The sequence below is a fragment of the Tursiops truncatus genome, chromosome 7, assembly GCF_011762595.2.
Source record: "Tursiops truncatus isolate mTurTru1 chromosome 7, mTurTru1.mat.Y, whole genome shotgun sequence".
NCBI classification, from domain to species: domain Eukaryota; kingdom Metazoa; phylum Chordata; class Mammalia; order Artiodactyla; family Delphinidae; genus Tursiops; species Tursiops truncatus.
The window spans coordinates 101,010,884-101,037,308 of record NC_047040.1 but is presented as its reverse complement, the minus strand read 5'-3'; the positions used below and the strand labels follow the sequence as shown (position 1 = coordinate 101,037,308).

Genomic DNA, 26,425 nt, shown 5'->3' with positions numbered 1-26,425 from the left:
TGGAGGTTGTGAGCCAAAGATGGTGAGGAAAATAAACTATGAATTAAATGCTGACGTCTTAAAGGAGGGTGGGTAAATCTTGGAAGGTGATAGAGGAGGATGATATCTCTTCACTGTTTGGCTCATTTATTCATTTAAAAAACCTGTCATTGAAAACCTACTCCACTGGGCATTGGGAATACAGACACCAACAAAACACATTAAGTCACCAGCTTTGATCAAAGAGGAAACTTATTGTCTTCAGGCAGAGGAAGGTTTCAAGGTTAGTTAGAAATTTAACTGAGCATATTTTTTTTTTTTTTTTTTTTTTGGTACGCGGGCCTCTCACTGTTGTGGCCTCTCCCGTTGCGGAGCACAGGCTCCGGATGCACAGGCTCAGCGGCCATGGCTTACGGGCACAGCCGCTCCGGCATGTGGGATCTTCCCGGACCGGGGCACGAACCCGTGTCCCCTGCATCGGCAGGCGGACTCTCAACCACTGCGCCACCAGGGAAGCCCCAACTGAGCATATTTTTACACCAAACAGGTTCTGCTACAAAGGAAGCAAGGAAGAATGGACGTCACAGGTGACTAGCAAGTACATTTTGCATGTTTATTCTATTCCCCTGGTTGATTAAAATCTTACTGGAGTATAGAATTCTAGGTTAAAAATAATTTTTCATTAGAATTTTGAATGTGTCGCTCCATTTTGTTCTAGCTTCCAGTGCTACTGTTGCAAAATCATGCCATTCTAATTCTCATTTCTCTGTGACCTGGTCTTTTTCTCTGTAAAATCTTGGCATCTTCTCTTCATCACTAGTGTTGTGAAATGTCATTATACTGTGCTTTGGTGTGAATCACTTTTCCATTCGTTATGCATGGCATTTGGAGGGTCTTTCTAATCTGGACACTCTTTTATTATATCTTTGAAAATCGCCTCCCCTACTGTCTTCTATTATGATGTCTGACCTCCTGGACATTTCCTTTGCTCTATCTTACAACTCTTCTATTGATTTTTAATCAGCTATCTTTTTTTAATTTCCAAGGGCTCCCTTTCATATGTGAATTATTATTAATTATAATTAGTAAATATCTATAATTGTAATTGTATAAGTACAGCATACAAGGCTGTGAAGTGAGGTTTTTTTTAAAAAAATTGGGGTTTTGGCTGAGGTTTAAAACCTAGAATGTAAGGTACCCCCCAGTGGTTGAGAGTCCGCCTGCCGATGCAGGGGACATGGGTTCGTGCCCGGGTCTGGGAAGATCCCACATGCCGTGGAGCGGCTGGGCCCGTGAGCCATGGCCGCTGAGCCTGTGCGTCCGGAGCCTGTGCTCTGCAGCGGAAGAGGCCACAACAGTGAGAGGCCCGCGTACCGCATAAAAAAAAAAAAAAAAAGAATAGTCCATGAACCCCTGCTTCCATTTTACAGAATTCCAGGTCAGATTCAAGCTAAGAAGGGGGAGAAGGTATGAAGTGGATGAAAGACTGAAGATTAGATTAGACTGGACTTTTTAATACCTGACAAGGAGACGATTTTAGCCTCCCAAAGTGCCCATAAGAGCCTTAGAATCTGCACAAGATCTGATCCAGATGGGGGGGAAAGGAACTCTAACAGAGCAACTTTAAAGAAGATGGGTGGGAGGAAAACCAGGTTTCTTCCTGTTTGCAGCTTATCGAGTATAACCCATTTACTGAACTGGTTATAATAGCTTTTTTTGGTTTCCTCTTCCATTCTTTTTGTCCTTGTGGAATCATACTTTTACTCTCATACTATCTGGATACCAGGACAGAAAGAAGATGGACACATGTGTCTAGTCTAGTCCCTTTTTTAACCACAAATCAATGCAACTGCATTTTTTTACACCAAGAGCTCTTTTTCCAAGAATGACTAAGTTGACCTACTGATATTTGAAATGAGAAATCAATAGATGATAAGACAGTCCCAAATTCCCATGTAAATATTGGGTGTATTTCACTTACATAAGCTTACTCAAGAGTACAGTTATAACTGTGGTCCATCTGAACTCTTTTCTCTGAAAGGATAATCACTGTCACATCTGCCACCTGGTGGCCATTCTGATGCACACGTTATGCTAATATTGCGCACCTGGCCTACATCTTTTCATCCATCCACCCATCCATCCATCATCCATCCATCCATCCACGGTGCACTTGTTCGAGGCAGGCTCTGGGCATTAAGATAAACAGAAAACACACAGCCCTTGTCCTTCCTTGAGGAGCTGACAATCTAACGGGGAGAAAAACATGCATTTTTTAGGGAGATTTGTAAGAGCTAAGGCACTAAGGTTCAAGTCTGTATTTTCAACTTTTTTTTTTTCTCATCTGGCTTCTTCCCTGCAATTTAATAAAAGATATTCCAGTCCCTGCTGTCTCTTAAAAAAGCCAAAGAAACAAACTCTCCATCAATCACGTACCCCTGACCATCTTATTTCTTTCCTTCAATTCATAACCAAGCTTCTCCACAGAGGAATCTACACCCTCTGTCCCCTTTCTTGCCGCTAATTCACTTTAAAGTTTTTCTTTATTTCATCTTTAATATATTTTACTACAAATAGTTAAAATATGCAGAAAATAAGAATAATAAAATTGCCCATGTATTTATTACCCACCTTTATCAAATATTGACATTATATCATATTTGCCTTAGATCTTCTTTCCCCAGGAAATAAAACATTACAGATAGAATAGATGATCTCTGACCCTCCTTCCCACTCCTTTCCCTGCTCCATCTCCCCCGACCCCAAGAGAATCACAGTCATGAGCATACTTCCCAGGCAGGCTTTCACACTTTTACTACATATTTATGTATCCATAAGCATTGACTAATATTATTTCGAATGTGTGTAAACTTAGCAAATCCTTATGAATGTTGCTTTTCTTAAAAATTCAACTTTATATGTTTCACAATTATCCATCTTCAAACACATAACTCTAGTTCATTTTCACCCCTGGATATTAAACCAGGGAGATATCCCAAATTATATATATATATATATAATATATATATATCCATCCTTCGTTTGATGAACATTTAGGTCATTGTATTCTTCTATCTCAAAAAATGCTTGCCATGGGCTTCCCTGGTGGTGCAGTGGTTGAGAGTACGCCTGCCAATGCAGGGGGCATGGGTTCGTGTCCCGGTCCTGGAAGATCCCACATGCCGCGGAGCAGCTGGGCCCGTGAGCCATGGCCGCTGAGCCTGCACGTCTGAAACCTGTGCTCCGCGACGGGAGAGGCCACAACAGTGAGAGGCCCGCGTACCGCAAAAAAAAAAAAAAAAGCTTGCCATGAACAATCTCCTGCACACCTCCTTGTCCACATGTGTAGTTCTTGAAAAGAGGATCCTCTGTCCTGCAGCTGGAAAGTGAGGAGGAAACTCCCCAGGCGTTTTCTCTGTTGAGGGTCTTTGCCGGTCCATCACATCCTCTACTCTCAACAAGAAATGTCACTACCCGCAGCACTGGATTCAGCCCTCTATCCACACAGCCTGAGAACAGAAGTGACTTACCTTCTAAGTTGATCCCACCTCGTGATGAGTCCAATTTTGAGGATCCAGAACTGCAACAAGATGATTTTTTCTCTCTCTACTAATTTAATTCTGATTTCTTTTTCTCTTACTTTTATTGCTATTAAGTAAGGGTTTCAAAAAGAAGCCTGTTAGAATTAAAATTTTTAGGATGATGTTTTCTAATTTTAGATTATTTAAATGTCAATCTTATAAGCTGACGACTTCCATGTCATTGTTTGCAGGTAGAGTAAATAGAGCAGTTTTGTTGTTTTAACAAATCCAATCAAATAATCCAGAAACACTGCAGCAATCATTTGTCTTTGCCAAGAAACGGGAAGGGTCTTAGGAGAACATTTCAGAAATCTACAACATAATTGTAAATCTTACTAGTAACTTATTTCCATTTTATTTGATTTCAAGATAATGAAAGCATAATATGTCTTTATTTAAGACTATTTAAGAAGTCTCTCCTACTGATCCAGGAAAACATCATTTTTTGGTCTCTCTTCTAAAGTAATTTTGCACCTTTTTCATTTAGCTTCACAAAGAAACTTGATGGAACTGTGGTTCCTTGGATAACGTTACATAAACGCACTTTATTTAGAAATACATTTCCTGAGTCAATTGTTTCCTCCCCTACCGTTTCCCGACGGTGTAAGGGCTGGGTTTAGGCTGTTGCTGTTTACTGAGTCCCCATAACATGAACAGTAGTAGGAGTTTTACATGAGCAATCTTGTCACTGGGGGACATTTGAAACCCAAAGTCCATTTCTGTGAACCAAGGGCTGACCTGACTCCAGGGACAAGACAAACGAGCTTATGAAATACTTTTTCTTCAAGCTCTCTGATCGCTGTCCTTGTGCTTAGGTGAAATCCGAACACCTTGGGCGGCGGGGTGGGGCTCTCAAGTCCCTGCGTGGGCGGGGCGCCTCCCCCTCCCCCTCTCTGAAGTCCAGTCCCTCAGGCTCACCCAGGTACCCTCTGCTCTGCCCGCGCACATCCCTCAGCCCCAAACGCTTTCCCCTGCGGTGTCTCTTACTCCACCCCAGCTCTTAAATGGATATCCCTGGAGAAAAGCTCACTGACTTCCCACTCAAAGCCATTCGTCCTCCTCTGCCTTCTCATCCCACCTTTCAACCTGCCATGAATGGCACGTATTTCACCCGCAGTCACGTAGCTTTGATGTGATTACTTTTCGTCGTATTATTTTGTATTCGTCTGTATTATTTTTGTTGTATTATTTTGATGTATTATTTTTCTGTGCACGTTCATCTCACAGCTCCATTTTGTTCACTTCCTGTACCCAGTGTTTTTCCGTCAGAGGTTTGGGGGTGCTTGTGGCATCTGGAGAGACAATTCTCCCTTGTGTGGTGCATTAGTCAGACTACGCTGTGATGACGATGTCAGCAAACAACCGCCAAATCTCAGTGCTCACGCTGATACCCCACTTATGGGGCTGGGTCTCAGGTCTTCTCCCTTCTCTGTTTCTCATGGAGGGACCCAGGCAGAGGGAGCCGTGGCTGCCTGGGTGCGTTCTCATAACGGTTGGAATGAACAGAAGGGCTCTTAGCACCCCCACCCAGAACTGGCACAGTCTCGTATCTTCCCTCATTCCTCCAGCCAAAGCAATTCTTTTTTTTTTTTCAATTTTCAAAACATTACTTGATTTTTTCTTTTTTTTTTTACATCTTTATTGGAGTATAATTGCTTTACAACAGTGTGTTAGTTTCTGCTTTATAACAAAGTGAATCAGTTATACATATACATATGTTCCCACATCTCTTCCCTCTTGCATCTCCCTCCCTCCCACCCTCCCTATCCCACCCCTCTAGGTGGTCACAAAGCACCGAGCTGATCTCCCTGTGCTATGAGGCTGCTTCCCACTAGCTATCTATTTTACGTTTGGTAGTGTATATATGTCCATGTCACTCTCTCACTTTGTCCAGCCAAAGCAATTCTTATGACTCAAATTCAATACAGGAAACTTGACATCCACAATGGCTGGGTGCTAAATTGTTGGTAATGACTCTCAGTCACTGTGAAAACTGCATATGCCCCTTGGGTGCTGAATCACAACTTCCAACCCCACTGAGAACCCTTCTCCCTGCCTGGCACACAGTAGGCACTCAATGGATATTTGGTAACAAATTAACTTTGCCAAATTGCCCTCCAAAACCCTTGCAAAACCTTAATGATGAGGGAGTGTTATGGCATTAGTTCAATGTCCTCAAAACATTAATTATGTCTTCCGTGCAAAGGTTATAACTCACGTGAGGCTGAGAATATTTTTCATATATACAGTGACAATTCCTTTGAGTAATTCCCTATTCAAGTCTTTGGCTCATTTTTCCATTAAACTTTTCTTCCTCATTTGCAAGAACTCTTGCCACTGGTAATGAATAGTTTTCCAGTTTGCCTTTTAAATGTTTTAATGAGTTTTTGACAGGCAGACATTGCTAATATTTATATAGCCTCATCTCTTACCCTTTTCTTTCCTGGCCTGCTGCCGTGAACGTTTTTTACAGGCAACATGATGTTGCACCAAAAGGACATACTCTGATGTATTTACCCATTCCCTTTTCATGGGCTATTTACATAGTTTCCAGGTTTTCCTCTCATAAATAACATCATGATGAAGATCTTTGTGCCTAAGTCCTAAGAATGGAAGTATCACGTCCAAGGATATGTTGTAAGTTCTTGATACAGTTTGCCAAATTACTATTGATACCCTACTTTCCAGGTCCCACACCCCAGAACTTGCCACCCCAGGATCGACACTCCAGATCCTCACATCCTAGGCACCCGTACCCCAAGTCCTGCTGATGGACCCTTACTGGCCAGCTTTGTATAGCGGCAAGCAAGGCGAGAGGGGTAAGAGTGGGTCTGGAGGGGCAAAGAGAGGTTGTCCAGAACACCCTAGATGCTCCTTCTGCCTGGAAGGAGATCTTCCCACGGCACCTTCTTAAGATTTGGGTCTCCCTTCAAATGGCACCTGAAAGCCCTATACTGCCCCCTTCATCGAAAAGATGTACATGATGACAGATCTAAAAGAGCCTCTGACTCCAAATATTCCCTATCACATTACACAGTTTCTTTTTCGTGAAGAACACTTATTTGTATCCAATACTATCTTTTTTTGTTACATCTTTATTGGAGTATAATTGCTTTACAATGGTATGTTAGTTTCTGCTTTATAACAAAGTGCATCAGTTATACATATACATATGTTCCCATATCTCTTCCCTCTTGCATCTCCCTCCCTCCCACCCTCCCTATCCCACCCCTCTAGGTGGTCACAAAGCACCGAACTGATCTCCCTGTGCTATGCGGCTGCTTCCCACTAGCTACCTATTTTACGTTTGGTAGTGTATATATGTCCATGCCACTCTCACTTTGTCACAGCTTATCCTTCCCCCTCCCCGTATCCTCAAGTCCATTCTCTAGTAGGTCTGTGTCTTTATTCCTGTCTTACCCCTAGGTTCTTCACGACATTTTTTTTTCTTAAACTCCAATACTATCTTATTAATTCACATGTTTAATTTCTGTCATCATCTTGTCTGGTTTGCTAACTGCAGTATCTCCAGCACCAGGAACGAGTCTTTGGCACAGAGAGAGTGGTTGTCAAATTGGCCGCTCATCAAAATCACCTGTGAAGCTTTAAAAATCCACCTGCCTCCCCAATCATTTTACCAAGAAAATGTTAGATATCATTTTCTGCAGGAGATACAGAATGTAAGAGATGTTCTCAAGCATTTATTCATTGCTGTGTAGCTGGATCCTCGTCAAGTCCTTTGTAAGGCAGTGAATAGAGTGTGGTTGTGAAAATTATGGAAATTGTTGGAATTCTTTAATAAAACTACCACGTTTGGGAAAATGCACTAAAAGAACTCATCCAAGTGTGTGTGTTTCCGTGTGTGTGTGTGCTGGGTTGTGTCCAGAAGCAGAGGAGGGCTAGGTTTGCTTGTATCATCTGTGCCTCTATTTTTTACTACAGAAATGTGACATGCTAAATACAGGGTAGTGTGTTGTAAAACTTTACTGCATGAGAATAGATCAGCATACAACTAAGAATTTTCAGGAAGAACTCATTTAACTTAAAGACTCTGAGTTTGTTTAGGAATCTTAAATTTTGTATGCCACTGTAATTGATAAAGAAACAATAATAACGTAGTCACTGTAGTTACTACTGTGTTGCCCACGTACATATACCTGTATTGTTTTATAGATAAACAATATATTCCAAGGGAAAAAATTCAGTATTCATGCTTCTTTCCAGATCAATTAAACCAGAATCTCTGGGGCTAGCATTCAAGGCACTGGTACCTTTTAAAACCCCCTTGGTGATTCCAAGGTGCAGCCTAGTTTGAGAGCCACTGACGTAAAGGAACTCAGGAGTATTTGTTGGATGGATGGATGGATGATGGAAGGATAAAAGGATACTGTGAACCAGAAATTTGGGGCTCTAGTCCAAGCACTGCCAATAACATGCTATGTGCCCTAAATTGTATCGCTCTACTTTTCTAAACACCCACAGTTGCTGTCTAACTTCCTGCTTCAAGACTTCACAATTCCCCTTCTTGGTTACAGTAAGAGCCCTGGAGTGGAAGAGCTGGGAGAAACATGAGGACAGAATGACTGAGGCTTTGTAAAACTGTCACCCAGGATAAAGGTGATCCTAACAGGAAGCTCTTTACTATAGCAACTTTTTACCTGGAAAAGGAAAGTATCTGTGGAGTTCCCGAGAATCTTGCACTTAGAAGAACATCACACATCTCTGTACTGGATGTGCAGAGGAGGGACAGACTGATCCTTAATCCCCAAATACCCCACTAGGGAGATAAAATGTGTGTATGGGTACCCTGAGCCAGAAGAAGGGGAGAGATGCATTTATCTGAGCCCTCACAAACCTCCTCTTCTGATATTATCTGTTTGAGGTCTTCTCTAAGGCAAACCTTAGAGAAGGTTTGGGCTACTCAAACGTTCTTTCTTTTTTTTTTTTAATTGTTTTTCTTGTGATGAGATGCTCTTTCTTTTTTTTCATGTTTATTTAATTTATTTATTTATTTATTTTTGGCTGTATTGGGTCTTAGTTGTGGCACGTGGGATCTTTGTTGCGATGCACGGGCTCTTTGTTGCAGTGTGCAGGGTTCTCTCTAGTTGTGGTGCGTGGGCTCCAGAGCACGTGGGCTCCGTAGTGGCGTGTGCGCTCAGTAGTTTTGGCACAGGGGCTTAGTTGCCCCATGGCATATGGGATCTTAGTCCCCTGACCAGGGCTCGAACACGTGTCCCCTACATTGGCAGGAGGATTCTTAAGCACTGCACCACCAGGGAAGACCCCCTGCTGGATCTTTAAAAAAAAAATAAAGGCATGCTGCCACCCTGACTCTGCTACTGTCACCCTACACAGATAGGATGGTTTCTTACTGGGAAAGATAGCTGCTCATGTTTATTTAAAACATTGCAAAGTCATTTACAACAGGGAAGTCCAGTGTGGTCTACCTGAGTCCTATTATTCTCCAGGCCCTATTCCCCAAGGTACTTTAAATACAGCTATTTAGGCTTGCTGCTATGTGAGATTGTGCTACCCGTTCCCTAGGCATCAACACCTGTCTGGTCATTCAACAATGGCTACAAATTATCCACCTTTAGTTCCCCTCATCCTATACCATCTCAGGGAAGGACAATTTTAAGATTACAAAGATAACACATCTGGGAAGTTATGAGTGTGGGCACCTTAGACACTGAGTTTCACTGGCTTCACAATGGGTGACAGCAAAATATCACACAACACAGTCAAGAGAGTTCTCATAGCACCTTAATTTGCATATTCAAATTACTGCTAAATACTGTTAGCAATATTTACCAACTACATTTTAGAAGGAAATGGTCATTCTTAGGATGCTTCCAACAATTTGTACACTCTGGTTCCAGAGTAATCTCTGTTCTGTCAGGATAAACTCGAGGAGGAGTACAAAAGGCACAAAGAATTTCTTCAAGGACAAACATTAACTGAGTACCTACTTTTTAAAATGCTGGGGATGCAGAGAGGAAAACACACACAACCTCTTTGATCTCAAGGGGCTCATAGCCTCACACTCCTCGCTCTGCCCCCTCCCCCCGCCCCACCCTACATACTCACAGAGAGAAGGATCTTCCCTACGGAAAAGTTTTCACATGTCACCTCTTTCTTCATCGCTTAAACAAAAAATGCTGGAGAAGCCCCTTATGGAGCGGGTGCGAGGGGCTTGTGGCTAGGGACACCACTCCTTTACATAGTTGCCATCCTCTGGAACAGACAAGGGGTGCTTCAGGTAAATGATGTAGCTAAAATGACGTCAATACCGGAGTCGCGTTCTCAGAGATGACCTTCTCCTCAGGAAGAACCCGAAACTGGGGATGGTGGGGGTGAGTTCCCGGGGAACACGCTGCACTGGCTCGGACACTGGGGAGGCAGCGACCTGAAGAATCCTTCTTCGGGTACTCGGTTCCCTGGTCCGTATATCAAGAAGTTTGCCCAAGTGCGCGTTAATCAGGGGACACCCCGATTCTGAGCCACAACGAGCCGGGTCTGAATCACCAAGCTCATCAGTGCTCAAGCCTTGATCCGGAAGCAAGCGGACTTCCGAAGTCCAGCTCGCGGAGAGGACCGAACCCACTTGGGGCATCTGATGCCCGTGAGAAGCAGAGACGGGAACCAGGATGCAAAATTTCCCCAAGATAGAAGAATAATTCCTTTTATAAAGCACCTCGAGGAAAATGCAGAGCCCCGGCGCGAAGCTCCGCAGAACCTGGAACTCGGCAGCCGGCCTGGACTGCAGCTCACGCTCCAGATCGAGTCCGGACCTCTCCCGGACCTGCCCTCGCGCAGGCGCAGTCGCGCAGCGCTCCCGCCCCAACGCGCATGCTCCGCCGGGCTAGGGAGCTCCCGGCCGGCGGCGGCGGCGGCGGCGGCAGCGGCGGCGGCGGGAGGAAGTTACCGCTTTGCACTCCACCCCGGTAGCAGCTTCGGGGCTGGGGACAGCTTCCTCCGGACGCTCCGCGGGCTTTGCTGCCGCCGCACGGCAGTCCGACGAGATCATGGGGTTGCCCAAGGGGCCGGAAGGCCAGGGTCTCCCGGAGGTAAGGAACCCCCCTCCCGCCCTGACACGTCCGGGTTTCCGAAAGAGGGCCAAGCCCACGGGGCCGGCTGCGATTAGGGCGCCCCGTCCCCTCTCTCAGGTGTGTCCACCGCCGGGAGCACCGGCCCTGTCTGCTGGGGGCCGAGCAAGTGTGGGCGTGGGCGGGGACAAACTTCAGCCGGTGCCGGGTCTCCCGGGACGGAGGGAGCCTTCCCAGCCCAATACCTGCGCCGACGCAGCACCAGGCCCCGCGGGGCCTGGGGTCCCACCTCTCCGGCTTCCCCCGGCAGTGCCCCGCGATCCCCGGCGCCGCTCGGCTCGCCTCGAGGACAGGGGGTGCTGCGCCCAGTAGTCACGAGACGCGCGCTGGGACGGTCCGGGCTCGGGTTGTGCAAAGGGCGGTGACCTTGTGGCGCCGGCCGCCACCTCCCCGGGCCCACGGGGTCCTGGCGGCCGGCACCCGCCGCCTTGGTATCGGGAGGGAATGCCGCCCTGCGTTTGTCCCCACGCCCCGCCGGGCCGGCGGGAGGAAGTTTGGGAGCCCTGCGGAGTGGCCGGGCGGAAACCGTCGCTGCTTCTCCAGAAGGGAGGTGTTTGTTATTAAGTACTCACTTGGTCCTGAGGGACAGGATGATCAACGGTTTCTGTATTTACATACACATTACCTGGAAGGAGAGGAAAAGTGCATTTCCTTTTGGCTGCAAATATCACTTAGCTAGGTGGTTTGCATAGGTGGTTTGCATCTGGCCTCTATTCCAATTGATTTGCTCAAAAGCTAGTCTAGTTTACTAGATTCCTGAAAGAAATGGAATCCACGCCGCACCTCTGTCCCCTTTCTAGGGTTCTGAAGCAGGCATTTGTCAGAGGGACTGATTCCTTGACATGGTGCGTGGTCCCTTCACACTTAGCTGCCTGTGGCCAATCTTGCTTCTTTTCCCCTCTCCCCGCATCCTTAGTTCTTAAATCCCGCTAGTACCACTAATTGAGGGATCACTGTTCTGTGCATAAAAGCTGGAGGTGTACTAATGGAAGGACAGACTTAAGCTGTCAGTGTGTGCTCCCAGAATGCAAATCCATTTTGTTATCTCCAGAAAACCTAGCAAGTTTTCTGACGTTTTCATTGTCCCACTGTACTACCAGTAGAGTCTTTCTAAAATAAAAAGCAACTTGCCCCTGTTTGTCCTTTGTTTAACCCTTCACTGTCAGGAGACTGGGTCTAATTTGTCACTTTTCCAAGTTCCTGGCAATTGGGAGGAAAACAGGGTGAATATAAAAATCCAATTATTATCACTTCGTTCAAAGACCAGTACATATGAATATGTCATTAAGCTGTCACTAGTCCGGTTAATTCATTAAATTCAATTTTGTAAGCCCTTTATTGTATGTATGTGAAGGATAGAGATAGTTAGACGTGGCCCTGCCTTCCAGCTTATGTGAACTCCAGTATCAGACAACTGATAATTTAGTGTGCCTGGTTTAAGAGCTCACAGCATTCATCTTTATCAGAATTTTAGTTTTAACAATGGGATGTATTACCCAGCCTGGTGACTTTTTATGGCTTAAAGAGAGGATATTCTTTCATTCCCTGCACATTAGCCAGTGACCCTTTTGCGTTTTGTTTTAGTGTTAATCTGTGAATTGAATTTGGAGTCCTATTAACATTCTCCATTCATTGTCTCGTGCTAAAAAGTTACTTCGCAGGGTGCATTGCAAAAGTACACTTCTCCATTCGTGGGATAAGTGGACGGGAAGCATGGGCCAGGCACCTGCCATGGTGTGGGCAGTGGGTGCTCATTAGGTGCAGGCTGAGGCAGGGATGCCCTTCCCCAGATGTCTTGTCCTCTTCTTGGAAGCGTTTTCATGATAAATGATTGAACGAATGAAGCGTTCCTGTTTTACATCCCGGGAGTTTTAAGAAAATACTTATATCATCCATTTTCCTTTTCTGTACTATTTTTATGAACCATAACTATTCTTTATTTTCTCTTCTCTTTGTGTCTCTTGACTTGTAGATGGTTCTCAACCATCACAGATCTTTTGCCAAGGAAGAGAATGTGTGAATAATTAATATTTACTTTTGCATGTCTCCTAGGAATTAGTGAATGCTAACCTTCAGAATCTTTGATAGGCCAGACCAGGGTCCTTTGAGAGGGAAGTAAACTGAGCAGTGTTGCAAGGCTGTCTCTTCCATCACCACACACTGCAAGAGATTAAACAGTCACCTGAATAGTTCCATGTCCAGCTGTATGCTCCTTCTTTTTTTTTTTTTACGGTACGCGGGCCTGTCACTGTTGCGGCCTCTCCCGTTATGGAGCACAGGCTCCGGACGCGCAGGCTCAGCGGCCATGGCTCACGGGCCCAGTCGCTCCGCGGCATGTGGGATTTTCCCGGACTGGGGCAGGACGAACTCGTGTCCCCTGCATCGGCAGGCGGACTCTAAACCACCGCGCCACCAGGGAAGCCCTACGTGTGTGCCCCTTCTCCTGGCAGTTTGTCCTTTAAAATAAACTTGAATTTCCATTATCAGTGTCACGACTATGAAAACATTTTGTTAATACGAGACTGGCTTAGGTCATGCACTTTATGTAATGTTTGAGCATGTCATTCCATACTTAACAAGTGTGTTCTTGGAGACTAATGCTGTTCAGAACAGAGGAGTAAACGTGGGTGGATAATATATGGAATATATGGGTCCTCCCCTGAACCAGCTAATAGTCTATTTGGAGAGACTGGCGTGTCCATTAACACCAGACATCTCACTCAGAAGAGGTTGATAATTGTATGAATGACAGACTGTAAATAAAATAGAAATGCAGAGGAGTGACCACTTTAGGCTGTAGGGTTGACATTGAATAGGAGCTAGGGGCTGAAGGTGGTATCTGGGTGGTTAGAGAATATCAGGAGAGCCGTGAAGGAATGAGAGTGAACAGGGCTTGTTTAGCTTGGCCACAGCCATGTCTGTATTGTTTTGGCAGGAGGTAAAGGATGAAGCTGAAAAGATAGGTTGCAGCCCAAGATCTGAATGCCAAACCAAGACGTTTGGAATTTATCTGATAGACAGTGAATGATGCCTTAATGATGAGGGCTGGGGGCCGAGCTGAAGAGGGATGATGAGAAAGCTGTGATTTCGGAAGGAATGAGCAAGACAAATTAACGGGGAAGGAAGATTGAGAGGCAGTTGCCATAGTCCTGGCATAACGTGCAAAGAAAAGGGAAGGGAGGATCAATGTGAGCTGCGTAGTTAAGGAAGATTTAGCAGGCATTGTTGGGTAAGGGAGTAGTCAGAGGTGGGTATGAGGATTTAAACCAGGGTACCTTGGCATTGTTTTCTGTAGAGAGGTAGTAGTTTTTTATTTTCTGCAATAATGGAAGTCAGGAAAGGTACAGTTCAGGAAAGTAAATGGAGGCAAACGTACTGGAATATTTAGATATATTGAACTTGTAGATAAACAACCTGAGAGCAAAGGTAGGATATTAATTAAAGACATTTAAATAAAATCCTTATTTAAATGTATTAAGTGAATTTTTTATTTTTAAGGCAATCCTGTTATGTGGTAGTAATCTGCCCGTAATATATCTGGGTTGAAAGCCTTCCTTATATTTGCTGTAGAGATCAAAGTGCAGATGGAGACACGTGTTTGAATTCTTTGTTCTTGCCCCTCTTGTCAGTAACTTCTAGGACCAAGATGAGTATAAACTTAAACAAAACAGACTACCTGTTCCGTCTGAAAGGAGTTTATAATCCAGTCGAGAAGCCTGCCATACAAGTCACATGTTAGAGAACAGGGTGGTAATGGGCTGGAATCTTCCTTTCCCTGGATTCCTTCACACGTGATGAACCGTCCATACCACCTGTGTGTGTCTTCTCGCCGCCGCCCCCCCCCCCCCCCCACCTAAGACGATTAACAGCAGGTTAGGACCAGGGACCCTGTTCTGTGCGACTCTGGCAGCACTGTGTCCCCACGCTCTGGCATGAATGCCCTGATACAGCCAATGTCACCTGCTCCTTGGCAATGAGATTGTGGCATCGGAAATATACCTGGTGTTCCTTTATCCAAGGTAGCTTTTACCAGCCTTTTGCTTTCGTTTTAGGTAGAAACAAGAGAAGATGAAGAACAAAACGTCAAGTTGACTGAGATTCTGGAGCTGTTGGTGGCAGCTGGGTATTTCAGGGCAAGAATTAAAGGCTTGTCACCTTTTGACAAGGTAAGACGAAGTCTTTCTAAGCGTTAGGCTAGTTTTTGTCAGGACGGCATGGTTTACCGTGGAAAGGAGGAAGAGGTTGTGTTTTTACTTTCTCTACGTCCTTGTTGCCATTTCTCCTGGATTCAGATTCATTATGGAAGTGTTCAAATTTCCTATTAAACGAAAATAATCATGTATCCGTAACTACACCTTGAAGTCCTTTCTGTGCACGAAGCTTTGAGCTATACAGATAAACAAAATAAATAGTTCCTTCTTTCAAGGAACTGAAAGCTTGGGTGGGGAGATAAAGTTTATGTAAGATAAAATAATTTGAGGTAATAGGGAGCTATCCCAAGTCGGGGCGCTCCCAGACCGTTGCCAGGTATTCTGTGGGTGGTAAACGCGGGGTTTAGAGGAGGAAGAAATCACTATGGGATGAAGTCATTTAATTCAGCAGAACCTTGAACAGTTCTTATGCACAAGGCATAGTAGTAGGTGTTGAGGGCACAAGGATAAGAACAAAGGCCTTCTACCCAAAGAGCCTGACTTCTAAAGAGTAGGGGAGAGAGGCCAGTAAAACATCGTGCATAGACTAAAGGGCACAATTCGGTAAATGCCACAGTGAACTATGCACAGAAATGAAGCATTCAGATCAGTTGGGGCAGGCTGGGAAAGCTTCCTGGTGGAAGAAAGCGTTGAGTCCTCCAGTGGGCCACGGCCCTGGCTGCACATCACAGATTCTTTTGTGATACAGATATCTAGGCCTCAGCCATTGAAATTCTGGTTTGTTAGGTCTGGGCTGGGCACTGGAATCTGTATTTTATTATGCATCTCACATGAGTCTACAGCATAGCCAGGGATAAGAGTCACTGTTGTTCTTTTCTAACATCAGGCTGTGTCTAAAAATGTTTTGTTTCAGAATGGGTTTGTAGCCTTAGTCTCATCTGCATCTCCGAGAAATCCCCTGACAAAACTAGAGCAAGGTTTCTCATCTCCTTTAGGTAGTAGAAAAAAATGAGCTGTATGGAAATTAAGTAATGAGTCACAGAATGTCACCCTTGTTACCCACATATCTGGTCCATAAAATACATCATTTCTCTGCAGTCTGGCACTCGTCTATAATTGGATTAAGACTTCACCCAGCTGAGAGTGAATGTCTGTCCCATCAGTACAAAGAGGATCTATGCATCATAGGTCCGTTTAGTAATAGAAGTCAGCTTCTCAGTCCACCGGCCATGAGTCAAGTGCTCAGTAACTGCATGTGGCTAGCAGCAGTGTACTAAACAGTGCAGATACAGACTGTTCCCGTCTTTGCAGAAAGCTTTACAGTGTTCAGCAGTGCTGTTTAGGTGAATTGTAGTGGATGGAGTCAGGACACGTATTATCTCTCTGAGGGTACCCAGTTTTGTATATAAAAACGATTTATATTTTATCTACCTTCCACTTCTTCCCCTCGTCCCAAACTAGGAAGAGAAAATAGGTATCTTTTTGTGTCTTCCAGGTGGTAGGAGGAATGACCTGGTGCATCACCACTTGCAACTTTGATGTGGATGTTGATTTGCTCTTTCAGGAGAACTCGACAATAGGTCAGAAAATGTAAGTTACCCGGCTTTCCATGGAAGAGGCTGAAGGGGGAGAAAAGAGCTAACTCTTGAGCGTGTGCTACGTGCCAGAAGTTGTGTTAGACGGTTTACCTATAGGCTGAAAGAAGCCAAGGTCACACAGCTAACATATGAGAGTCACCTAATGTTATTCTGATGTTATATAGGCTATTTCTGATGCTTTTCCTTGATCGCAATTTCTGTCGACTGCTCACGTATCTCTTTCCAAAGGCAGTGAATGTGGATGGAAGTTGAATAGGTGGGAGAAGGGGACTCTTTCCCTCCCCGTTGCCTCTGGGTAAGGCAGAGCCCCACTTTGCCTGCCATCGAGAGAAGGCAGCCTGGGCTCCTCGCTGGAGGTGTCACGGGAGGGTGCCCTGGCTGGTCGTCCGTAGCTCAGCAGGGGCTTGGTGATTTCATGAGACCATTGGGATCCCCAGTTCTGCTCAGCCCTGCCCTGGGCAGCCGTGTGACCTTGGACAAACCTTAGTTCTCTTTTCTGTAGGAAGGAGGGTTTGTGATCTCAGATCTGTATGATTCTGTGACTTACTTCCTCATTTTTCTGAAGCCTTATCCTCCCCTAAATGGATTAAAGATAGTTTACAAACACGCATGGGGAGCAGTAATACTGGAAAAGTGAAGCAAAGCAAAAGGAAAAAAAAAGGAAACAAAAGGCAGAGTTGGGGATAAGGGACACACCTGTGAGGGGCCGTAAAGGCCCTGTTCTTCCAAGGGTGGGACACAGATTCGACTGCAAAAAGAAGAAAAAAACATACTAAATTACCCAATATACAGTTTCCATACAGTAGAAGAAAAATAGGTCCCTGTGAATCACCAAAATTCTTAACACTAAGACCAAAAGGCATCTCTTGGCTCCTTGTTAAGGAGGACATACTGTTTGACACAGAGATACTGTCATCGGTGCCCGGCCATGAGTAGTGGGCTCTGTGTCCTAACACCTGTGTGGGGCTGTGGCCTCATGTCCAGCGATCCGCAGTGAAAAGTCCTCCACTGGGAGGGTACGATGGAGTCCAGGCGTGTGGCTCTGCTCCCTGTCGGTCCAGCTCAATCCAGAGGTAGATGGTATTCTTGTTCTTTTGTTTGTTTTTATTTAGGTGTTACATACTTGAAGGTTAAAAAAAAAAATTCAAATACTACCAAAGGGAGCAAAACATACAGCTGATGTCTCTCCTCCTTCCTATTTTACACCCCAGTTTTATTCCCTGGAAACAGTCATCCTTGGCTGTCCAGGTTTTAGATTCTTCAGAGTGGTCACTAATACATCTCCAACAATGTATACAGTCTGTTTCATTCAAGTCTAATGAGAGGAGGCAGTTGGCTCACCTGTACCACTCACTACATCCCCTTTGTCTTCCATCTTCCACTCTTTTAATTGTTTTCTGGTTTTTCTGTGATCACCTGCATAATTTGAATCTACTTAAGCTTCTGTTTCTTGACCCATTAACATAAGGTGGTTTCTTCTAGGTCCTAACTGAGTAAACATTTTAGTATCTCTATCTTTCCTTCTATCCTTCAGCCTCCATGTACCATCATGACGTAACTTTTATAATGTTTAGCATATAATATTTATAGTCTCTTCCGTAGTAGCAGTTAAATTGTCCGTGCTTTATCTACAGGTAAATTCTAAAAGCAAATCTATAAACAGGATTTACAATAAGAACTGAGAATTGTGATGGGGTCAGAAAGAAGGAACTGTAATCTTTTGGACCATAATCGTGCTGTTGAAAGGAGAATATTCAATGTATCATAGTCAAAAGCGATCTGTTTTCATTTATTCATAGACTCAGTAAATATCAAACTCCTACATTTACTGAACAGTCAGGCATTGTTCTGGATACATTAATGAAAAATGTCTTGCCCTCATGGAGCTTATAGTCTATTGGGGGAGACAGACCAAAAACTAATTTAATCAATAACTAAATTATATATAGAAATAATATGTGCTATGAAAAAAATTAAAGCTGGGAAGGGGTATGAGGAGGGACATAGGACAGGAGGCAGCTGTTTTCAGTTAGTGTAGGCCTCGTTGAGAGGGTGATATTAGAGCTAAGACTTGAGGGACGAGGGTTCCAGGCAAAGGGAACTGCCACCGTGAAGGCCCCAAGCAGAAGCTTGCCTGCAGTGGAGGGCGGAGTGGGGAGCAGAGGACGTCAGCGCAGAAAGGTCATGGGGGCAGATCAGGTGCGGTGCCTTGTGGGTCAGAGTAAGGACTTGGGGTTTACTCTGTGTGAGATGGGAAGTCCTTGGAGGGTTTTGAGCAGAGGAGGAACATAATCTGTTCTGTGTTTAAGAAGGAACCCTGGTCCGATTACCGAATTAAGGGGAATCAGGGAGATTCTTTAGTGTATTATAGTAATCCTCCCAGGAGATGATGGTGCCCTGAACGGTGGACTAGCAGTGGTGGCATTCTGGATCTGTTCTGAAGGTAGAACCGACAGGATTTCATGACATTGGATTTGGAGCGTAAGAGAGGAGCTGAGGGTGATTCGGAAGTATTTGGCCCGAGCAGGTGGAGATGGTCTGTGCAAGTCATTGAGAATCAAGCACACTGCAATTTGCTTCATGTTTATACGGCTTTTTTCCCTTGCATTTCTGATTGCCTTTTTTTTTTTCTTGATGACAGAGAAGCACGTAGTTTCACCTGTAATGAAGATCAGCCAGCTTCTTAATCAGTCTGTCGACTAACATGAATTCACTGTCTTCTTGAGTACGCTCTTGGTTGAAGCCTCTTTCTGTTCCAATTTGAGCTGATTGCTTCTTCCACCTGTGGCACCCCTCATGTTCTGGGATATCTTTCCATTGCATTCCTTCTGGGCTACGATTCTCAATCCCTTATCTGTGTTTCTGATATCTAAAGAACACTGAAAATGGGTTTTTCTTCTTTCAAGTGCCGATACAAAACTTATTTGGAGGCAAAACATGACCTGAACTGACTTAAGGTTATTTATAGTCTTTATGGATCCCATTTATATGAATATTCATATGTTTTACTGCAGAAATATTCATTTCTTTGATTATAGGGTGCTGCTCTAGATTTCACTGGGTCTTACCTAATACACAGTATATGCCCCTTAGGTATACTAAGGTACAAACATCTAAAGAATTCTGACTTCTGAAACACATCTGCTCCTAAAGGGTTTGGATAAGGGATTGAGGGCGTATTGTGTTCCCTGGTAAGTATTTGATGTGTAACTTTTAAGTGCACAGCCATGAACTACAATTGAAGGCAAAGCAGTTGACAAGGGTTAACTTGTAAAGACCCAGCAGACTCCTAGCAGTGCATCAGACAGTTGGGTCTTTTCTTATCTGCAGGAGAAATGGCGTAGCCATAGGGCCCTGAATTATCCAAAAATCTTTTCTGTTTGGTTTTGGAATATGTTCTGTGTTTGGGGTCCCCCCCACAAAGTTTCTGGTTACTTGCAGATCAGATTAATACCGCCGTGTGTTTGCAGTGCCTCCGCACACCCCAGCTGCTGTGAGGGGGGGCCAGCAGCACCCCTGAGGAGCACACTTGCCTGTGTACAGGGCACAGTTATCTTCCAGGCTCCGTTGGGACCTTGTCCTCCTTCTTGAGCCTTCTTTCTTGTGGGTTCCATGAGCTTCGACCCTCTATCCCCAGCCTGTCCTAAAACCCCCTTACCACAGAGTGCTATGTTCTGAGGTCCATAAATGAGATTTTAGGCTTATAACTGGGTTCATTTCTACAGCACATATTTACTAGCCACCTGTGTGCAGAGCACTTACACATGCATTTTATTATTTTAGCTTCACAGCAACCCTTGAACAGGCAGGACAGGGGGATTACCTCTTGTTTTATGATGGGATCATTGGACCAGTGGGACCTGGTGGCTTGCCAGAAGTTCCATGGTAGGTGATGGAACTTGGAGTTTAGACCCTGGTTTAATTCACTCTCTTTCACACTGTTTGCAGTGGAGGAGGAAACAGTGCACTGAACACTCAGAAAGCTAAGGAGTCAAACCAGTCACCTGTAATGAAACGTGGGCTTGTTAGATGAGGAATCTTAGATTAGGAAGCCCATCTGGTGACCTCTGAGACTGTCGTGTTCCCTGATTTTCAGCAAGTCAGAGGATCTCCTCTGAGCTCCAGGGAGAAGCCGAATGGGGGCTGGTAGGTTTCCGCAAGAAGCCTTCCTGACTCCTGCCCCCTCAGCCGGCCTCTTTCCCTGCGGTCCCCACCCCCACTGCAGACTTGGCAGTTGTTTTTGGGAAGCGGGCTTAAGAGGGTTGTAAACCCTGAGATGACCCTGGGCGTCCTTCCCTCAGGGCCCTTATGAACTGGGAGAGTGGGCCGTCTCTGAGGAGTGGCCAGGGAGAACCTTGTCTGAAGGTAGAGGGTTGGCTGGATGGTGATTTGGAAGCTGCTGACCGGTTGCAGGCAATCAGTAACCCTACACAGACCCACAGATCTGTAGCCACTAGAGGGCGCTCTCCTCCTGCCGAGCCAAGATGTGAATGCCTAGTGAAGACCTGCCCTGAGCAAGGACGCAAAGCCGGAGCTGGGGACCATCTTCATTTGCTAAGCTTGGAGTCTGGGGAGCAGGGCCAATTAGGCATCCACCTCTTCCCCTCACAGGTTGCAAAGAAATTAAGGAACAAGGAATGGGCGTCTTATGGAAATCACATTAAAAAGTAAAGCTTATCAGAGAGAGAGCCTTAGCTATGTTGCCAAATGGGTTTGCCAATCCTTCCTACTAAACTGTCCCATTTGGGCCCCAGGAAGAGTTGGACGACCAGAGGCTTCTCAACTGGGGCAGGACATGTACCTCGTGGCAGAGAAGATGCATGTGTCCTAGGAACGGGCTGCTCAGAAAGGAGGGCCTGCAGGGGCTGCTGGGAGTCAGATGACACTTTCCTTCCCCGTCTCGGACCTTTTGGATAAATTACACACACACCCCTTCTGTTTGCAGTGAAAATGTCCTCCCGTGTACTTCTCTCCTGGGAGGTGGGTAGTCCTTCCTTCTGTGAATGTGTGCAGCAGGGATCAGTGTTCCCTCTCCAAATTTTTTCTCTTAACATATTGGACTTGATATCAGTGGAGCTGGGACTGGGACTGTTTCCACTCGGCAGTTTTAACCTTGGTCCCACCTTGTAAAGCTACTGTAGACATAAACATGGTTTTGTAGCATGTTCTCCAGGGATCATGGGATCATTCTCTGGGAGCTGTTTGGCTTCTGTCCCTAGATTGCTACCTTGGTTCCTACCAAGAGTGAGGGCATGAGACATACTAAAGGGACCATAGGTAAGGTAAGTACTCATCCAGGCCTGAGTTAGATGTCGGTCTTAAGGGTGTCTGTCCCCTGAGAAGGATTATGGAACTGCAGAAAGACAAAAGTATACAAGATTTCTTTGAACAAGAAATGCTTTTGATAGATAGACCCCAAACTTACTGCATTTGAAGCATCTAATAAGAACCTGGTGACCTTGTTCAGCAGGGCCTTCATCTATTAGAGAAAAGTCTGGCACTTGGAGATGAGGCCGCAGTAGCTGCTGTAACTAGCTATGATTTTTTTTTTTTTTTTTAGTGTCTTAGATGGGGTGTAACCTAAACTATCCATAGGCTGAGCCAGAGCTCCCATTTCTCCACATGGCCTCACAAGGCCACCGCTTGTGACTTGTTTTTCAGGCTTCCTAGGCTTTGTACCATGGCTTTGGGGGTTAGCGGACCCGTTAAATAACCTCTGTTCTCTCCTTATGAATGTGATCTGATTAAGGTATAAGAAATAGGAACCAGACAGTTGGAGATCAAATAGCAGCTGGTTAGAGAAGATTTAAATCTGTGGTGAAGTGGACTTGCACACAAGTCCCTCTATCACTCCTGCCATTAAACTGCCCCACCCAGGCCAGGGCTGAGCTGTGCGTCCAGCAGGGCGGGTGCTCAGCTCCTGACTGAGGCAGGCGATGGTCTGGGCCTCAAGGAGCCTGACTCCTGCGCTCTTCCTCCAGCCACTTCAAGAGAAGGCTGAGCAAGGTGTAGGAGACAGATCAAGTGTCCCTCGTGAGAAGTGGAAAGCACCTTCTCTCTGGAAGGAAGAGTGAGGGCATATGCCCTTTCCCAAGTTGTTGCCCTTTCCCCTGATTAATTTTAGAGTATCAAAAAAATTAAAGGCTTTTTTTTTTTTTTTTTTTTTTTTTGCGGTACGCGGGCCTCTCACTGTTGTGGCCTCTCCCGTCGCGGAGCACAAGCTTCAGACGTGCAGGCTCAGCGGCCATGACTCACGGGCCCAGCCGCTCCGCGGCATGGGGGATCTTCCCGGACCGGGGCACGAACCCGTGTCCCCTGCATCGGCAGGCGGACTCTCAACCACTGCGCCACCAGGGAAGCCCCCAAAGGCTATTTTTTATTTCAAAAATATTTTGTATTGGAGTAGAGAACTTCATTTTTTTGTTTGTTTGAGCATGAGGCCTCATGTTTTGTCTTAATATTCTTGGCACCTGGCACAGAATCTGGTAATTATTTGTTGCTTGAATGATATTTAGAACAATTTTTTTAATGTTTAACCTAATGGTTTCCAGACTTGGAAAAAGTAGGGCAGTTAAGTGAAATGTAAAAGAATATGCAGCACTAATAACTTTTTATTTTACCATGTAAGGAAGTTAAAAACATCGCCATAACTTCAAGAAACAAAATATTTTAATATAAAAAGTAGGAAGAGGTCTTCGCTGGTGGCGCAGTGGTTGAGAGTCCACCTGCCGATGCAGGGGACACGGGTTCATGCCCTGGTCCGGGAGGATCCCACATGCCGCGGAGCGGCTGGGCCCGTGAGCCATGGCTGCTGAGCCTGCGCGTCCGGAGCCTGTGCTCCGCAACAAGAGGCCACGGCAGTGAGAGGTCCGCGTACCGCAAAAAAAAAAAAAAAAAGTAGGACGAGCACGACCTTAGAATTAAAGATGAGGGTAGTTTTGTGTCCTTACACACACACAAGCCTAAGCTGTGCTTGTTTTTCTCAATTTGCCATCACCCAGGAGAAACGTGGTCATGGTCTGGTATTGCGAAACCTCAGATCCCTCTGAGTCGCAGCCAGACTTGAGAGATGTCTTAAGAGCCAATTGGTGTGTCCTCACTCTTGGCTTGTTGTTTTTCTCTGAGCAGAGCTCTGTCAGAAAAAATTGTCTCCGTCCTGCCAAGAATGAAATGTCCACACCAGCTGGAGCCCCACCAGATCCAGGGGATGGATTTTATTCACATATTTCCTGTTGTCCAGGTAAGAGCATCTGTGGGGTTTCTTGCCCTCCGAACGTTGGAATTCCTGTAACGGGTCTGGCTCTTGGGCCGTCTGGCCTAGATCCTGGATCTGATGGGTGTGGTATGGAATTAGTGGCAGCAGAACACGATGACACTGCTCAGAACGTTGCCAGTGCTCAGTCTACCCTAGTTTCACACTGTCACCTGTTCTGGTCTTTGAATGTTTCCATTAGTAGCTTTTCATTGCCCTTCTGGTAAAGATGGAAGCCCATAGCCCCCCATTGCACCCCATGCGCTGGTCCCCTTTGACCTCTCCAGCCTCAATTTATTCTTTGCTTTTCTTTATTCTTTCTATTCTAGCCCCTCTGACTTTCTTTCAAATTTCCTCATACACACTGTGCTTCCTCCTGTCACGGGGCCTTTCAGGGTGGGAAGGTCTTCCCTTCTCTCCTTACCTTTATCTTCCAGATCTCAGTTCCATCAAGCCTTCTCAAGAAAGCTTCCCCTGACTGCCAGATCTAGAGCAGGTTCCTTTGCTATATCCTCTTATACGGCATATTCCCTACCCTCACAGGAAGCTTCCTCACTGCAGTTTGTGACCGTGTCCATTCAATGTTCGGTTATTTGTACCTCTCTCCCATCAGACTGTAAGCTTCCTGAGGGCAGGTACCATGGCTGTCCTGCTTGCTCTCGTGTCTCCGGCACCTCTTGGAATGTCTGGCACTTTGTAGGCATTCAGTCCTAACAAAGGACTAAATTTCTAACAGGAGACTTATCTCCACCCCGGCTTTTTCCCCAAGGCCCCGTGATTAAGTGGCCATGCTGTACAAGTCCCTGTATTCTGTGCGGTTCTCGTGTCTCAGCCCCTCCTCCAGGCACCACAGAAAGAAGAGGAGCAAAGGGACTTAACTTAGTTGCCTGCTGTGTGGACAGTACTTTGCCTCGGATCCTAATAGAGTTCTTTGAAGCATCTATTGTAATGCCTGTCTTACATCTGAGGAAAGGGAGACTCAGAAAGGATAATCAGTTTGCTTAAGGGCAGAGAACTAGTGAGCGGAGAGGCAGATTCCTCTCAGCTCCTTGTCTCTAAGCCTGTACTTTCCCCTCCACCACCATGCAGCCACCCCGAGGAAAGCCGCACCGCGCCTGCGGGAGGGGTTTTGTGATTCTGTTCAGATTATGTAGTGTAGCAGTGAAGAGCCTGGACTCTGGAGACTTCCCGGGTTCACATCTTGGCTCTGCCACTTTCCAGCTGTGTGATCTTGGGCAGATGACTTAACTTCTTACCTGAGAAGTAGAAATCATAATAGTACCTACCTGGTGGGATGGAAGCTGAGTAAGGTATTATGTGTAAAGCACTTGATTGAAGGGCTGGTACCTTTCAGTAAGTGCTCTGTAAGCGTTATATAGTTGTCTCTGTTGTTGTTACTGCTATTGGGAATCTCCCCCTGCACTAGACTGCAAATCAAATACGTTGACATTTATAACTGCAATTTGTAAACTTGAGGCTAGGACTTGAACTCAGGATTTGACTTGTTTGTCTGTTAGGGAATGGATGGTACCCAGTCATTTTGTGAAAGTAAGAAGTAGGGAGTCTGTGTAGATGCTTACAGAAGCCTCCAACCCCATCATACTGTGAAGTTGTCGCCCTTTCCCCTGAAGCCTGGATCGCTAGTGACTAGACCTTACTCAAAACTCTGCTAGAACTTTGAGGACCCAAACTCTAGGCCATATATGAGAAGGGGATGAAAGGGAAGTGATTGTCTACAGTTGGTTTGGGCATTTTGAGCATCTAATGTTTGTGTTGTGAGCGGAATGTCGGAGGGCTTCCTGTCTGGATGTGAGAGCCTCTCTCAATGGTTACCCCATGTCTTAATTTCGTGGATCTGTAAAATTTTGAAGCGCACATAGAGGTTGACCTGCGGTTGCAGCCTGTATTTTGGCAAGAAGGGACGTTTTTAAAGGCAACAATTACTTTGCTTTCTTTACCATCCTAAAAGAAAGGCCATTTAACTCTCACTCTCAGAATAAAGGACAGTCCTTCAAATGGAATACATGTAGCCTTATGAAAAACTCGCCACATGCCTGTAGTTTTCTGTTTTGCCAGACACCAGTGAAAGAGCAGTCGTGGACCAGCCACTGGGCACCACTGGCTGTCTTGTGTGGGACTAGAGGCCCACCACCCTTGTTCACGCTGTTGAGCACAGCTGTGGTGACACTCTCTGAATGCAACCAGGAGGAAAGAAGAGCTAACTTCCGGCTACTGGTAGTTCCAGGTCACGTCTTTTTCTCCCATGTGGGGCACATGAATCCTGTGAGGGTAGGTATTTTTCTCAAATGCTAGGGGCTTATGGCAGAGCTCAGCTGTCCTAGAGGTTCCCTCAGCAGCCCTTCATGCTGGGAACTCCAAAACACAGCGGTCGAGTCTCTAAGGAATCCTTTGAATCCTTTGAATCAACGGGCTTTGCCTTCCTCATCTGAGCATGTTCTCCAGGTTCCAGCCAAGTTACAACTCAGTGTCGATCTAATTAACAGAGGCAGATCTGAAAAGGCAACAACAATGAAAGGCCAGAAACTGGATCTCCCGATGCAAAGCAAAGCAGAGAGAAATTGAGTCGAACAGTGACTCAGCCTCCTTAGATGTCCAGGGCCGGTGCCGGGGTACAGGTGAGGGGCTGGAGTAGCCCCGAATGCCCTCCGACTTTCTGCCCCTGCCCTTCTGGATTTTAGTCAGTGCCTGAGGTCATTGTTTGGAGGTGGGGTGGAGTGGAGTGATGGGAACAAATGGA

General features: G+C 45.6%; 1 protein-coding gene and 1 long non-coding RNA gene across 6 annotated transcripts in view; one reads left to right on the top strand and one right to left on the bottom strand.

Moving 5' to 3' along the window:
* LOC117312985 (uncharacterized) overlaps positions 1 to 10,310 on the bottom strand; it is a 34,477-nt gene extending 24,167 nt beyond the window's left edge. Inside the window, exon 1 of the long non-coding RNA XR_004527467.2 lies at positions 9,648 to 10,310. This is a non-coding gene — a long non-coding RNA (uncharacterized lncRNA). The remainder of the gene's footprint in view (positions 1 to 9,647) is intronic.
* Positions 10,311 to 10,446: 136 nt separating this feature from the next.
* CCDC93 (CCC complex scaffolding subunit CCDC93) overlaps positions 10,447 to 26,425 on the top strand; it is an 87,096-nt gene continuing 71,117 nt past the window's right edge. For all 5 annotated transcript variants that reach the window (XR_012333156.1, XR_004527466.2, XM_033860265.2 and 2 more), the window contains exons 1-4: positions 10,447 to 10,627; positions 14,719 to 14,832; positions 16,313 to 16,407; positions 23,544 to 23,655. Coding sequence is in view for 3 of the 5 variants with exons in the window: in XM_033860265.2 (XP_033716156.1) it covers positions 10,586 to 10,627; positions 14,719 to 14,832; positions 16,313 to 16,407; positions 23,544 to 23,655 (363 nt within the window). In the remaining 2 variants the exon portion in view is untranslated. The remainder of the gene's footprint in view (positions 10,628 to 14,718; positions 14,833 to 16,312; positions 16,408 to 23,543; positions 23,656 to 26,425) is intronic.